The 16,424-nt window shown below is 33.5% G+C and overlaps 1 protein-coding gene across 1 annotated transcript; it reads right to left on the bottom strand.

Annotated features, from left to right (window-relative positions):
* Nucleotides 1-4,958: 4,958 nt before the first annotated feature.
* LOC106760416 lies at nt 4,959-5,961 on the bottom strand. The gene is made up of 3 exons (XM_014643851.1): nt 5,817-5,961; nt 5,340-5,686; nt 4,959-5,165 (listed from the first exon to the last, which is right to left on the bottom strand). The coding sequence occupies exons 1-3, from the start codon at nt 5,959-5,961 to the stop codon at nt 4,959-4,961; spliced, it is 699 nt and encodes a 232-aa protein (XP_014499337.1).
* Nucleotides 5,962-16,424: the final 10,463 nt, after the last annotated feature.

The raw sequence follows: 16,424 nt of genomic DNA, 5'->3' as shown, positions 1-16,424 counted from the left end.
AAAAAATAAGGATAACATTAAAGAAATTCTAAGGACTAAATTAATATTTAAGTATCTTACTTATCTTAAATTTCAAATACTTTCCTATTTTCTTACATTTTTTTTATCTACAAAAATAAAACGAAAAGAATTAGTGAAAAAAAAAAGTAAAATAATTTATTAGAAAAAAAATGTCAAATACATTTTATTATGTTATTTTATTATACATTCCACGAAAATTGATATATAAAAATGAAACTNATAAGAAAAATGGTGGGATATCTAATTAGTACGAAAATAATTAAAAAAATGTGTACAACAAAAATTACTTTTTTCTTTATAATAAGAAAAGTTTGTTTAACGTTGGTTAAGAGTAGTTGTTAACTCGTAATTAGCATTAGGCCATGAGTCGATTTTGAAATCTCCATGTTATAATGTTAGCATTGAGTTGAAATAGTGAGCATACGTGTTGACGTAAATAATGTAATAAAACATGTTTTTAAAAAATAATTTGTCATTACAAACTCAACAGACTATTAACTCTTAAACACTCAAGTTAAAAGAGATATTAATCTTCATTAACAAAAAAAAACATTTATTAACAGCAATAAATACAACCATTTGTGGATAAAGTAAAATTATCAAAAGTTTACTAAAGAAAAAAAATTTATTGATAAAATGCTTTTCGAAATTTTTTATCAATAGATTGAAAAATTTGTCAATAACTTATAATAACTTTTTTTTAATAAATATTGTAATTTTTCTTTTCTTCCTCTTCTTCTTTATTTTTTTTTTCTTCTTCTTTTTTCTTTTTTTTTTCTTTTTTTTCTCTTTTTTGTTACCATTTATTTTCATTGTTGTTGTCACTGCCATTATTGTCATTGGACCTACCACCTTTGATTCTTTCTGGTTTAGCCATCTTCATTTTCGTCCTTTGTTACTCTCATAGCTTCCATCGCCTTCTCTTTTATTGTCGTCCTTGCCTTCTCTTCCTTTTCATTCTCCTCCTTTTCATTCTTCTTCTTTATTCTTTTCATCCACCTTCATTTAATTTATAACATTTTTTTCATCCAATTTGACAAAAATTAGTATCTATTTTACTTACGAAATTTCAAAAACTAAATTATCAATAAATTTATCGTCAAATTCTTAAAAATTCAATTGATGAAGGATTTACTAATAAACTTACAACATGATCAAAGTTAAAATGGAAAATTTTACATCTATTTTAGCGATGAAGGTGGAAATATTTTTTAGTAAATAAAATCCTAAAATTTATTAAAATTCTATTTTATTAAAGAATTTTGTGTGTACTAGATTTTTTCATTGGTAAAATTTCATTAATAATATAATATTTTCTTTAGTGTTTTATCAATTGATCAAGCTAATAAGAATCCAAACTTTATCATATATTTATCACCTAAGATGACATATGTCTTATCAATTCTTGTTAAAATAATATACAAACATCCTAAGATGACATATGTCTTATCAATTCTTCTTAAAATAATATACAAACATAAGAAACAGCCAAAACAACAAAACTCCAAACAAAAGACTTTACTTGAGGTTTCTCACACTAAAAGAAATACAAGGATTCAACGCAGCACAACATATCCTTTGATCTTAAATCTTGAAAGGTCATTTATATTTGAAATATCAAAAAACTTACTGGACAAAATTCACCTTTTCAATTTGCAAGTATGAAAAGCTCTGTTTTAAAACATTGATTCAAACATACTAACACATTTAATCAATTATTTCCAGTTCCTAGTTGATCATTCTAAATTAATTTTGATAACCAATTATATGGCTTTCTTCTTTAATAAATTATTACACATTTTATTCAATTTACAATTATAATAGTAAACACTTTTAATTGACTATGAAATATTGTAATTGACTAATATTTTGAGAACATTGAAATTACTTGAAATGATTCTCCATTGTAATAATGTAAGATCATTGCAAAAGAAGATGTTGGATTGCAACGTTCAAAACTTTAATTGCGAACAACGTTCAAATTCATTTTTTTAAGTGCTCCAACCGTAAAATATTTAATGGTTTTTATTTTTTTATTGATTTTATTCTCCCTTAACTCTATAAATAAAGAGTTTTTCTTCAACAATCTTATGGACTTATGGTTGACATCAACAACTCAATCCTAGAGGATCAAAACTTTGTTTCCAGAACTCAGACTGGACCACGAATGAGGATGAAGAAGAGGCACACGAGGCGAAAAAAAACTTTCATTTGTCATGCCTTTGTAATGTTTAAGGAAAGGTGGAGAAGATTTTCTCTCCAGAGAAAGAAAAAGAAATAAAAATATGAACTAATTTTTCGTATACTTTACCTACAAATAAGAGAAGCAAAACCATGTATTTTCTCGTTTACCAATCTTAAATATTTTAAAACTGTGGGGGTGTAGGTAATTTTATTTAATTACTTGAAGAAATAAATTTGGCTTTTCACTTAATGATAATATTCTAAATTTGAAAGTAGAGAATATGTCATTTTGTATGTGAATAACACGTTAATTTTTCGTACATGTAGGGAGATTGTCACTAGAACTAATTGTTCCTAGGATTAAATTTGACAATGAAAGACATGATTGAATCCAATGTGATTTTAGGTATTAGAATCATAAGGAAGAGAGATAGTATATTACTATCTCAAGAAAATTACATTGAGAAACTTCTTAAGAAGTTTGAGTTTTATGACTTAAAACCAGTAAGTACCTCTTATGATGCTAATTCTAAATTAATCAAAAATAGAGGAGAATCATTATCTCAACCTCAGTATGCCCAGATAATTGGGAGCTTATTGCACTTGATGAGATTTTCTAGACTTGATATTGCTTACGTAGTAGGTAGACTGAGTAGGTACACTCAATGTCCAAATCAAGAACATTGGGATGCACTTTCTAGGTTTATGAGATACTTAAGAGGCTGAATGGATAATGTCATTAAATATAGTGGATTTCTCGTTGTACTAGAAGGATACAATGATGCTAACTGGATCTCTGATTCATATGAGACAAAATCCACAAGTGGTTATGTATTTATACTTGGGCTGGTGCAATTACATGAAGATCAACTATACAAACAATTATTGCAAGATCAACAATGGAACCTGAGTTTGTTGCTCTTAAGATGGCTGTTAATGAGGCTGAGTGGTTGAAAAACTTCTTAGCGAACATCCCACTAGGAATGAAACAAACCCCATCGGTATCAATACACTATGATTGCCAATCGACAATAGCTATAGCTAAAAATAAGAATTACAATGTGTTGAAAATAGAATGACTTAGTTTCAATACCAAGAGGGGGGGGGGGGGGGGGGGGTGAATTGGTGAAACTAAAAAATCAGAGTCTTTTAAAATCTTTTTCGTAAAAGGGATGAGCTTTCAAAAGTTTATTGAATTGCAAGGAAAATGTTTCGGTAACATTTGTCTGGGGTCGGTCGTCCTTTCTTGCTATGCTCCCATCGTCCAACTCTTCATGTAATCCTTCCCGATGGGGGATTGACCTGCAGAAAACACTCCGACGCTCAAGTCAGATATGTTTTATAGATAGGTCAATACTTTTATTAGGATAGATCAAGATGATTGTACCTGGACATCAGTTGTATATTTATAAGGCTTGTGACAACTAACTTCATTGATTAACTATCAGTGCAATATATTTTAGGTAATTAAACCCAATAATTAATCATTAATACTATATATTAATACTTGATAATTATCCATGAATGACCATTCTCTTCGACCGGTATATTTCATATAGTACATAAAGTATTATACATCATTGTATAAAGTACTGTTGGTAGGGATGAAGATTAAATACTAATTTAGTCTTTATAAATACGAAGAATTTATTTAAGATTAAATAGTAATTTAGTCTTTATTTTCAATAAAAAAATTCATGTTATTTAAATTTTCAAAATGGTTTAAAATAACAATAATAATAATAAATATCTAATGCTAGTTTAATTTTACAAAAAAAAAAAAAAAAAGAGTTACATATTTGTTAGTTTCATTAATATTAATAGTATATATCTAATTTAAAAAAATTAAGGTCGTTTGCAAAAGAAAAGAAAAACATTTCATTTGAGTTGGTAATTCAATAGAAAAATATGACCTAAATAGAATGGGTGAGTTTCATTTTCAATTGGCACAATATATAAATTTAAAGATGTATATAACCATTTTGAAAATATTTTAAAATTTATAGGTCTAAATAAAAAATAAAAATATATGAAGTTTTAAGTAAATTTTTAATAATTATTATTTTATCAATAATGTCTTTATTTTTATCACTTTAGTCTTCATTTTTCATGCCAAATACTTATATTTCACATATTCAAACTCATCTCAAACATACAATTCATTAAACAACATAGTAACAAAGAAAGGTTATCCCTCACTTACTTTTGTCTTACTAACTTTAGTTATTCTCTTCACGAATTTGAGTAGCTTTATTCTTCTTTACAATTGATGAAGATAGTGTTTGCAAAGAACAACTCTGCACTACAAAATTATTTGCATTTTAGATATCCTGTTAGAAGTGAGTTCTAGGCCTAACTCAACCCCACAAAACCGGCTTGTAAGGTGAGGTCTGCACCCCACTTATATATTATAAATTGGCCTTATCTCTAGTCGATGTGGGACTTCCAACACACCCCCCTCACGCCGAGGTATATACATCTCGAGCGTGAGACAAGATATTAATGGGTGGTCCGATAACGGCCCAATAGCGGGTGGAACAATCTGCCCAACAAATATCGCTAGGATAGGCTCTAACCATAGCTCTAATACTCATCAATAAGGAAAAATTCGTTTCATCCTTTCTCTTCACTCTACTGCTGGCGCCTTTTCTCTTGGGGTTTTAGCGCAGTTTCACTCTACTATTCGCCCATCTTCTCTGGCGGGTTCTAGCTCAGTTTCTTCTAGATGATTCTGTGTAAATATTCTAAGGTCCTTATGGATAAGGAACAACAAGGTCAGGGTATGAAACAACAGTCAAGTTCCTCCGTGTTTGGAACTGCTGGAACTGCCACTTCCTGTCAAGGTTTAAGACAACTACTTCCTTTGTCTCAAATAGCTCCTTCCTTTCAAGGTCCCAAAGAGCTTCTTCCTTGGCCTCTTTCAAGGTCTGAAACAGGTTCTTCCTCAGTGTCTGAAATAGCTATTTTCTCAATTCTGAAACAGCTAGTTCAAAATCTGAAACATGACGTGAAACTGCTTGGTCAATGTCTGAAACATTATGCTCAAACTCTGAAACATCATCTGGTTGAAGATGTGAAAGAAGGTATGAAACTACTGGATGAAGGTCTGAAACATCTTGTTATAGGTCTGATACATCTGAAAGAACTTTTGAAACATCTGGGTGAAGGTCTAAAACATTATGCTCAAACTCTGGAACATCTTCGGGTTGAAGGTGTGAGTGAAGGTACTCTGACACATCTGAAAGAACATCTGGAACGTCTGGAACGGGAACTTGTGGAACAGGAACGTCAGGAACGTCTAGAACGTGAATGTCAGGAATGTCTGGAACGTGAACGTCAGGAACATCTCGAACGTCAGGAACGTCGGGAACATCTCGAACGTCAGGAACGTCGGGAACGTCTGGAACGTCGGGAACGTCTAAAACGTGAGGAATGTCTGGAACGTCTGAAACGTGAGGAACATCTGAAACGTGAGGAACGTCTGAAACGTGAACGACAGAAACGTCTAAATGAAGATATTTTAAGATCGGGAAAGGTTGGGAAACAGCAAGATCATAGTACTATTACAACTGCCTCTTCCTCCACGTCAACCGCCACTCCCTCCGAGCTGCCTCCGAGTTGCAACTGCCTCCGCTGCAATTGCGTCCGTTGCAACTGTCTCGACTGAAATTGCTCCTGCTGCAACTGCCTACACTGTAACTGCATTCGCTGCAACTGCAACTGGTCTGAAACACCTTGGTGAAGCTCTGATACCATGTTAGAAAGTGGGTTTGTAAGCCTAACTCAACCCCACAAAACTGGCTTGTAAGGTGAGGTTTACACCTCACTTATATTATAAATTGGCCTTATCTCTAGTCGATGTGGGACTTCCAACATATCCCTTGAAAACCGGCTTCTAACATATCCCTTCAAATCAACACAATCCTGTAAAAAAAATAAAGACCCTAGATAACCATGGGTCCTTCCAGATTTTCAGGAAGGAATCTTGTAAAAGTGGTCCCCACACATCTTTTCCAGTCCCTAAACCTGGAAAACATGTCTACGTGTTCTTTTCGTGTGCAAAAATGCTATTTGAGTCTGTTATGTATTCTCTGCATTGTAATAATCAATTATTATTAGCAATGGATTATCAAGTTTAAAATATCCTTTCCTTTTACTAATAATCAATTATCAAAAGTAATAATAAATTATTTTCAATCTTTTTCTAACAATTAACATTTCTTGAATTTCATGAATCTTACATTTTTTCTGATTCCCGTGAATCTTACACTCAACCATCAATCTAAAAAATTGTAAACGCTAAACACTCAACCTTCAATCCTAAATCTCAAAGCCTTCCACCTTCAGCCCTAAAAAATCCTCAACCTTCAAATATATTAACAGAAACCCTAACAATAAGTAGAAGAAAGCTAATCTGCATAAAATTTTATCTCTATTATATGTATATATATATATATATATATATATATATATATATATATTGTGCAAAGGAAATATGTGTGACCTAAAACTTTGGAGGATAAAAGTATATTTTGTACTACCTATTGACAACTCATTGTTGTTCTAGAATGTCTGCTAAAACAAAAAAGATTCCTCTGCTATGTTATCATTCTGTTATATTGATTACGTGGTATTCAAACTAGAATTATAAGGTTTTTCTACTAGCCCCCCACAAGTTGGAGGTGCAAAAATGTTTTGTAACTGCAGCTTGGATAAGTTTAACTTGAATGAATGTGAGGTAAGGCTTTTGTGAAAATGTCTGCGAGCTAGTTAGCAGAAGGAATGTGGAGTAGTTTCATCAAGCCTTCTTGGGATTTTTCACGCACAATGTGACAATCTATAACCAGATGTTTCGTTCTTTCATGGAATATGGGATTGACAACAATGTGAAGGGCATTATTATTGTCACAGTAAAGTAGAGAAATCTGAGAGGGGGAAATATGTAGATCGCTGAGCAAATAAATGATCCATTGTAACTCGCAAGTACCGGAAGCGAGGGCTCTATATTCAGCCTCGGAAGATGAGCGCGACATAGTGGTTTGTTTCTCGATTTTCCATGAGACAAGAGAGCTTCCAATAAAAAAACAATAATCCGTGATGGAACGTCTTGAATCCACACATGTGGCCCAATCAGCGTCACTAAAACCAGAGACGTGAGTAGGACAAATTCTAGGAACAATAGACCTGTACCCGGACAACCTTTAAGGTAACGAAGAACATGCATGGTTGCAACATGATGAGCTTTGATGGGCTTGGACATGAATTGACTCAGTTGTTGTGTTGCAAAATCAATATCAGGGCGAGTATTCGTCAAATAAACCAATCTGCCAACAAGGGGCCTATATGGCAATGGATCATCAAGATCCAGAAGCATTATTGTGAAGCCTAAGAGTATTATCCATTGGAGTGGAGGAGGGTTTGTAGCCAAGCATTCCTGAATCCATAAGCAAGTATAAGCAGTACTTGCGTTGACAAAGTGAAATCCCCTTTGAAGATTGAGTCACTTCAATTCCTAGGAAGTACTTGAGCTTTCCTAAATCCTTGATATGAAAATTGTTGTGAAGAATATGTTTAATGTGGTTGATTTCTTGAACAGAGTTACCAGTTAGCACAATATCATCCACATATATTATCAAGGTAGTAAAATCTGAACCATGCATTTTGGTGAAGAGTCTATGGTCAACATGAGCTTGTTTATAACCACATGTTAACAACAAATTAGATAACTTTGCATACCATTTCATGCTTGATTGCTTCAGCCCGTAGAGGGATTTGCGCAATTTGCAACTTTGACTAGAATGGTATCTTGATAATCCCGGTGGCATCTCCATGTAGACATCCTCCACAAGGTCTCCATGGAGGAAAGCATTACTAACATCTAATTATTGGATGTGCCAGTGGTCGATAGAAGCTAAGGCAAGGATTATGCGAACAATGGTCATTTTGACGACTAGGGAGAAGGTTTCGAAATAATCGATGCCTTCAATTTGTGAATACCCATTTGCTACCAATCATGCTTTGTAGCGCTCTATGCTTCCATCACGCAACCTCTTGATTTTGTATACCCACTTGCAACCTATGGGTCAAACAGAGGAAAGAGTCTTAACCACATTCCAAGTATGATTCAACTCGAGGGCTTTGATTCTAACATTGCATGGCGTCACGCCAACACTGTAGCTTCACTACTTCATAGAAACTGGCGGGTTCACACTTAAAAGAGATTGCCAGGAGAAAACGATGATGTGAAGGGGAGATATTGGTGTATGAGATAAAAATTTGAATCAGATGTGAACATCTTGTGGATGATTGTGCAGACTTAAGGGAAGGAAGCTTGTATTGATATTCGGAAAGGTATGGAGGATGATAGATGTTACGTTCTAAAAGACGCGGTGGTGGCACAACAATTAGGGTTGGTATGTGGCGGGTTTGAATTTCTGGTGAAATGGAATTAGGGTTGGAGGTTGTGGTTTTAGGGAAAAGGGAGAAACTTTGTTCTGGTGAAGATGAAGGCTTGTTTGGGTTGGGGCGTTGAGTTTTTGGGGGTTTTCTAGGTGGTGTGGATTGAGAATCTGGGTTTCGTTCTATGGTTAAGGTATGTTGGGTTATAGGTGTAGAGAGTGAGGGAGAAGTGTGGAAAGGAAAAGTTGTTTCATGGAAAACAACATTTCTAGAAATGAAGATGTCTCTTGTATTAATGTCTAGAATAACATATCCTTTTGTGCCATTTTGTAAACCCAAAAAAAAACACCTTTTCTAGATCGAGGTTCAAATTTATGAATTTGATTATGAGTGGATGCATAACATAAACAACCAAAGATTATGAGTGGATGCATAACATAAACACATGTTCTCGCAACGCTCTCAAAATCTTAAATAATTTTCTCAAAATCATTTAGCTAAACATAAGGCAATTTCTTTTATTTGGCTAAATGACAAATGTCACAGATTTCATCAGAATCCTTTGAAATAAAANGAAATTCTTGATTCAAGACATTAAGACAACTACTAGATAAGTGTCCTAATCTAAAATGCCAAAGGTTGGAGTAATTGATGGTGGTGGTAGTATTATTGGTAGATGGGCTTTCCTTTCCGATTGTCAAATGAAAAAGTCCTTCCTTTAAGTTAGCTAAACCAATCATCCTCAATGTGTTCATGTCCTATATTTGACAAAGAATATTAGAGAACTCATTTGAAAAAATTATACGGCAAGGAGTAGTAGTTAATAATTTAGGAAGAGATAATAGATTAAAAATAAAATTTGGAACAAGAAGAACATCATGAATAATGAAATATGGAGAGAATGGTGTGCTTCCAGATATATGGGCTTAAACAATAGACCCATTTGGTAGATTGATGTTTAATGGCTGGATTTTAGAATATTCAAAACCCCAAACTTGGAAGGAGAATTTGTGCAAAAATGGGTGGAGAAAGGGTTTTCTGAAGAGGGATGAAGTGGAAAGTGGAGAGAATCCTTTAGACAGTGCTTTGGAGTGGTTGACATGAGTGGAGGCTGAATGGGACAGCTAGGGTGAAACCTAGGATAAGTGAAATTTCTAATGGGCCAACTCCCGCTGAGCCCAAAATTTAAAACCCAAAACCCAATTTGCAGAAGTCGCACTCAGCGCTAGCCTGACGTTGAGTAGTGAGCACGACACATTTCCTCTCCTTTCTAGCTTTCTCTCAATACCAAATTTCGTTTGGATTGATTTTTGGCTTTATTATATTGTGTTGTCATCTGTTTTTATTATCTACTTATCTCGATTTTCGTTTTCACTATTTATTGTTATTTTTTATTTATTTATATTCTTTTATTTTATTTTCTTTTTATTATTCTGTTTTATTTTATTTTACTTTTTTCCTTTCATAATTTTCAATTTAGTTTTCGTTTTTACTTTTTATTTTTTCTTCTTATATAATTAGTATAATTAGACATAATTAGGAAACAATCAATATAGTTAAAAAGAAAGGAAGAGGAAGGAAAAAAGGTTTAGAATGCTAGTTTATCGTTAGTGTAAAAAAAAGAGAAAAGGGCATTCCAGTTTGGTCTAGGGAAAGGACTACGCGAGGGTGGTTTTGGCAGGCATGATTTGGGTTTTTTGCAGGCGGAAACGGTTTCTGCAGAGGGAAGATTTGGAAGTTGGTCAGGACATTCCCCTAAAAGGGAGAAAAAAAACGTTGCTTCAGGGGGCATTCTCATTACAAAGTGAAAGAAAAAAACAAAACTCTCTTCACTGGCCATCATCACAAAGCAAAGAAGACTTGGTTTTCACAGAGGCATCATCAGGAGCTGAGGTGTTGATTCCTAGACATCCCCATCGCCGGCACCAACCGCATTCATCTTGTGGTAGCAGCCCCTGGAGACGTCGAGTAATGGCACAAGAGCTCCTAGAGGTAAGCAGAACCTTCCCCACTTGTATCCTCATGCTCTAACGAATAACTTGCTGCATTTTTATGCTTCATTTCACACTTGCTATTGGAACACATTCATGCTTTGTTTCCATATGATACCCTTCTATTGTTCCTATTAAATCCCTCCATAACAACTTCATCACGACTGTTGATCTTTAAACCAAGACCATCTTCTTATTACACATCGCTTAGTCTTTAGGGCTCGCCCCTATACTCAGAAACCAACTCACAAGAAGAAACAAGAGAGTCTCATCATCCCGCCAATAATCTCATTTTCATTTTGGAAATACCAATAACCCAAAGCCATTTCTCCTTACCAGAAGACCATAGCATATAGAAATCAACAGCCCCTATATACGTCCAATCTTCATCAACACAACTACTTCCATAATCTCATCTTCATACACTACAACACACAGAACAACCTCCAATCTCTTCATTTTCCTATCTCCATTATAAAAGCTGAAATGGCCCAACCAAACCCCATCAACCTTGATTTCTACTACACGTCGTTTCCCTGCAAAAGAAAAAAAGGAACCAACCCAAACACCCTGAATCAGTCACAACAACCACAAACCAGATAATAAAACTATGCCCCCCACGCCTCTGTCTATCTCCAATCATCAACAATAAAATTGAATCATTAGGATAGATGCTCACCAAAAAAGCACAACAGAAAGAAAAAAACAACAAAGCCAATACCTTCTTCTGCACCAGAACCACTCCATGCACCCATTAACACCTCCATCCCAACTCACGCATAACACCATCATCCTCAACATGCACTGCACAAAGCCATTAAAATAGGAACCAATCACCAAGAACAAGGACTAACTTCTAGCACCCACACACAAGCTCGTACTCTACCTACACTGAACCAAAACAAAAAATCGTCACTATATTGTCCACCATCACCTTCAACCACTCAACACCAATCTCCATTTTCATTCATTCCTATCCAATCTACAAAGAAGCACACGGAACCATCTCCAGGCTCATCATCACTAGCGCTGGGCAAAAATAGTCGAACTGTATTGTACTATAGTTAACTGTACTATATTATACTAAAACAAACTGATCCACTTTTACTAAAAGTTCAGTATACTATTTTATGGTTCAGTTTTTAAAAACTGAACTTATAACAGTTTCGGTTCAGTTAACTATAAGAACTGTATCTACTCTTTCCTCTTTTCTAGTTGTAGTTCAACTGTTTCGTCTTGCCAAGAAAACATTATTTAATAATAAAATATTAATAAAAGAAATTGTTCACATAAAATAATAATAATTAATTTTTTAAGACAAAATTTTTTTATCACAAATTTTTATATTTTTCTTATCAATAAACATATATTACATTTTAAATAATATTATTTTAAGTAATAAAAGTAAAATATAATTTTTAAAATTTAATTTTATTAAATGATTAAGTAATAGAAATCATAAAAGAAAAAAAAACTATATAAGAAAATAATACTTTAAATATATTATATTCTTTAAAATATTATTAAATATATAAAAATATATTAATATTATTATTTTTAAATGATAGTATTTTACATACTAAAATTAAAAATATATTTTTTACGTTAAATTTTGTTAAATGACTATATAATGAAATATCATAAAAAATAGTAATATTGCAAAAATAATTCATATTATAAAAATATCAAATGACAAAACAATTAACAAATGTTTATTAAGAGTAACTTTTCTAGTATCATCTTTTATTATATTATAATAATTAATAAATATTAGTTTAATTTTTACATAATAAAATATAAATAATAAATAATTGATTAATAAAACAATCATATGGGGCAAAAAAATAAATATAAATAAAAAATTATTTTAAATAAAATAAGTAGATAAAAAGATAAAATAAATTATATACACATATAAAACAAAAAATATAAATAAAAAATTAAAAAACTAAATATAAAAGTAAAATAATATTCATGACAAAATAAATATAAGTAAAAAAATAAAAATAAAATAAATAAATAAATAATAAAATAATTTACATACACATAAAATAATAAAAGAAATATAAATAAAATAGAAAATAATAATATCAAATAATTAAAAAATTAATTTGTAAGACACTTATAAATAAAATAAAATAAATATTAAAATAAATTTCAATTAAAAAGAACATGTAACGTTATACTATTCAGTTTAAAATTAGTACAATTCAGTATAAAATTAGTATAGTTAGTAGTTCAGTTCAATTTATATTGTAGTTTAGTACAATTTAGTATAGTTCAGTTCATTCGAATTTGATAAAACAAAAAACAGTTCAGTTCAGTTTGTCTGAACTATTTTACAGTTCAGTATAGACAAATTAGTTTTTAGTTTAGTACAGATTTTAGTAGTACATTGCAGTTCAGTTCTATTTGCCCACTCCTAACCATCACATTGTAGAATGCTAAATTAGGGTGGCAGCACAAAGAGGGAAAGGAGAAGAGTTGTCATGCGATTCTCAAAGGTTTGGGTTGCAGCGAAGGGCCTGGCGCCATGGTGGACGATGGCTCTGGCGGCCTGCGTCGTTACTGGCAACGCCATAGACGATGGTGAACGGCGGTGATGGCAATGCCTTGGACGGCGGCTCGCGACGACGGGCCTCGTTGGCGAGGACGAGAACGCATCACGAACGATAAGGGCACTTCGATCTTGCACACAAAGAGCGGCGGAAGGGTAACTTTTGCCTTGACTAGCGGTGGCTCCGACGATAGACGTCGTCACTACCGACGCTAGGGGCTGCGATTCACGACTGCCGGTTGGGTGGAGGTGAGGATGGTGCGGTTGCTGGCGTTTGAGTGCCTTGGGGTTTCCGTTTCTTCTGCAGAGAAGAAGAGACCTCAAGTGTTTCAGTTGGGAATAAGGCCTTGGGCCTAAGTTTGGACCAACTTTCTCCTCTACACACCCATTTTCCATTCACGCACCCCCATACCCTTTTTTCTTTTTGTTGTTTGACTTGTTGTTGGGCTCAACTACTTACTTAGGGCGACCCATTCCAGTTCTGCAAGCAAATTTTTCACACACCCCTCTTTCTACTAAATCTCACCCTCATCCAGTTTGGGCTTAAGCCCAGTTTGTTTACAAAAAATGGTTTGGACACCCCCTTTTGTTATTTAGGCACCTCCACACCCCTCTTTTATTTACTTATTATTTTGTTTCTTTTTGTTTTATCATTTTACTTTTTATGGTGTTTTAGTTTTATTTTTCATTTTTATTTATTTTTTTTATTTTTATTTTATTTCTATTTTATTTCTTTTTTCCTTTTTCCGTTTTAAATATCTATCTACTTTCTGAATATATAAATATTAAAAACAACAAAAATAATTTTTAAAAGGTTAAGCACTCGTGTAATCATTCGCGTCATCCTAGTGCTTAATACCTTTTCTTTTTCTTTTAAAAATAATTAAAAAATATAAAAAAATAATTTTAAAAAGGTTAAGCACTCGTGTGACCGCACACATCATCCTAGTGCTTAATACCTTTTTTTCCTTTCTTTAAAAAATAATTAAAAGATAACCAAAATATTTCTAAAAAAGGTCAAGCACTCGTGTGACCACACGCGTCGTCCTAGTGCTAGATACCTTTTCCCTTTTTTCAAAAAATAATTAAAAAAAAAATATGTTTTAAAGGTTAAGCACATGTGTGACCGCTTGCATCGTCCTTGTGCTAAAAAAACATTTTCTCTTTCTCTTAAAAATAATAACAAAAAATGTTTTTTAAAAGTTAAGTACACGTGTGACCACACACGTCGTCCTTGTGTCGTAGACCTTTTCTCTTTCCTTTTTGAAATAATTTAAAACATGTTAAATACTCTTCTAAAGGTATGAGTGCTCATGTGGCCGTCCGCGTCAGCCTAGTACTCATTACTATCCTTTTACTCAAAAATACTACAACATAAAAAAAAATCTTCAAAATTCAAAACATTCTCGTTTTCAAACAAATAATTAATCTTTTTCTAGAACTATGTAACCCTGAATATACATAGGAGCATGCCCCAAATTGCTTTTCTGCTTTGTCCTCCATCCTCTTGGCCAGCTGACCAACCTGCATCTCTAAATTTCTTATGGCAGCTTCAGTGCTCTTATTAGTGGAGGTAGTCATCTGCATAAATTGTTGGAACATCTCTTCCAACTTTGTAGTTCTATCATTCAAAGCAGATACTTGTTGCCATAGTGATGGTTGTTGTTGTCGTCTATTGAATTGTCCAGCTTGTCCATTCTGACCTTGACCCATGCTTGGGTGAGGTTTCCATTCTAGGTTGAAATTACCTTGGCAGAATTGGAATTGATTGCCCATGTAATTTACTTCCTCTTGGGCCTCCACTAGATAAGCACATTGACCATTTATATGATCACCACCACATAATTTGTTAGGAAACAGGTAGGCTTCATTTTACACCAAGAGGGGTGGGGGGTGAATTGGTGTTAATTCAAAAACAAAATCTTTTCGCAATCTTGATATGAAAATTCAAAGCTCTTTGATCTTTCCTTGATATGCAAGTAATGAAAATTCAATGTAGCGGAAAAACGCAGTTGACTGCTAAATAGATAAAGTCGACTAGAAATAAAGAGTGCAGGGATTGAGAAAATAAACATTAGTTTTTATACTGGTTCGGCCAACAATGCCTACATCCAGTGTCCTTCCAATCCAGGAAGCAAATGCATTATAATGGTTGTGGTTTTTACAACAAGGAATTTATAGAAGCACCACTCAAAAATATAAATCTCCTCTCTAACCCAAAACCAAAATATAGTTGCACACACAAAACCAGAATTGCAGCAAGAATCCCCTCTTCTACAATCTGCACCCACGTTGAGCAATCCTCAACGTGTAACAAGCACTCTTCACAGGATGCCAAGCCTATCACAACAGACTTCACAGGTTGTCAGACCTTCAATCAAATACAATAGTCTTCACAGAATGTCAAGCCTTCAAGATCAAACAGAAAGCACCTTCTTTGTGCAGATAATGATCAAGTAGTATGCGCAATGGACTCCTCCCTTTGAATCTCTCTCAAGAAAGATCACCACTGTCTTCTTGGAGAATTCTTGGAGCTTCTAAAACAAAGAATTCAATCTAAAACAGGAAAATGAAAATGTCAGATCACAAAAGTCACAATTATGACAGTTGACTTCTGTTATTTCATATTGCTTCTCAGTCGAATAGCCTACTAATACAGTCGACTGTATTAAAACAGTTATAACAGACAGTCAACACGCAGGTTCCTCAGTCAACAAAATCAACACACATTTATGACAGTTGACCAGGTCACACAATCTTAACTAACTTTTGAAAAATATAGTCGTTGGAACGTGTAGGCTTAACAGAATTCCAAACAGAACAGTAATACAGTCAAATATGTGATCCACAATGTCGACTGATGTTGACAAATTGGCAAGCGTACCAAATCGTACAAGTAATATAAATGGTAAGACCAAGTATCGTTTTCCCAAGAGACTCGAAAGGCTTTCTCGTTCACGTGAATTAAAATAATAAGACTTGAAAATAAAAAATTAATAAATTGGATTTGAGAACGAAAATATTAACATGCAAAATAAAGTTGATTCAATTGACAAAAGAAAACAATGGATGAATGAATGTTGTTGGGGGTTTAGAATTTCATCTAATCCGCTCTCTCTTATATACTACCCTTGAATATTAGTTTGATTAATTCAATTGTTATGCGACTTTCTTAGCCTCCCCTTAACCCAATCCCTCGGTGAAAAGGGCCTAATATTAACTACTGGCTTGCTATCCCTAGCCTCCCCTAGTAATTAATACCGCATTATAAA

Source organism: Vigna radiata, chromosome 1, assembly GCF_000741045.1.
Source record: "Vigna radiata var. radiata cultivar VC1973A chromosome 1, Vradiata_ver6, whole genome shotgun sequence".
Lineage (NCBI taxonomy): Eukaryota > Viridiplantae > Streptophyta > Magnoliopsida > Fabales > Fabaceae > Vigna > Vigna radiata.
This window is presented reverse-complemented; position numbering and strand designations above follow the sequence as displayed.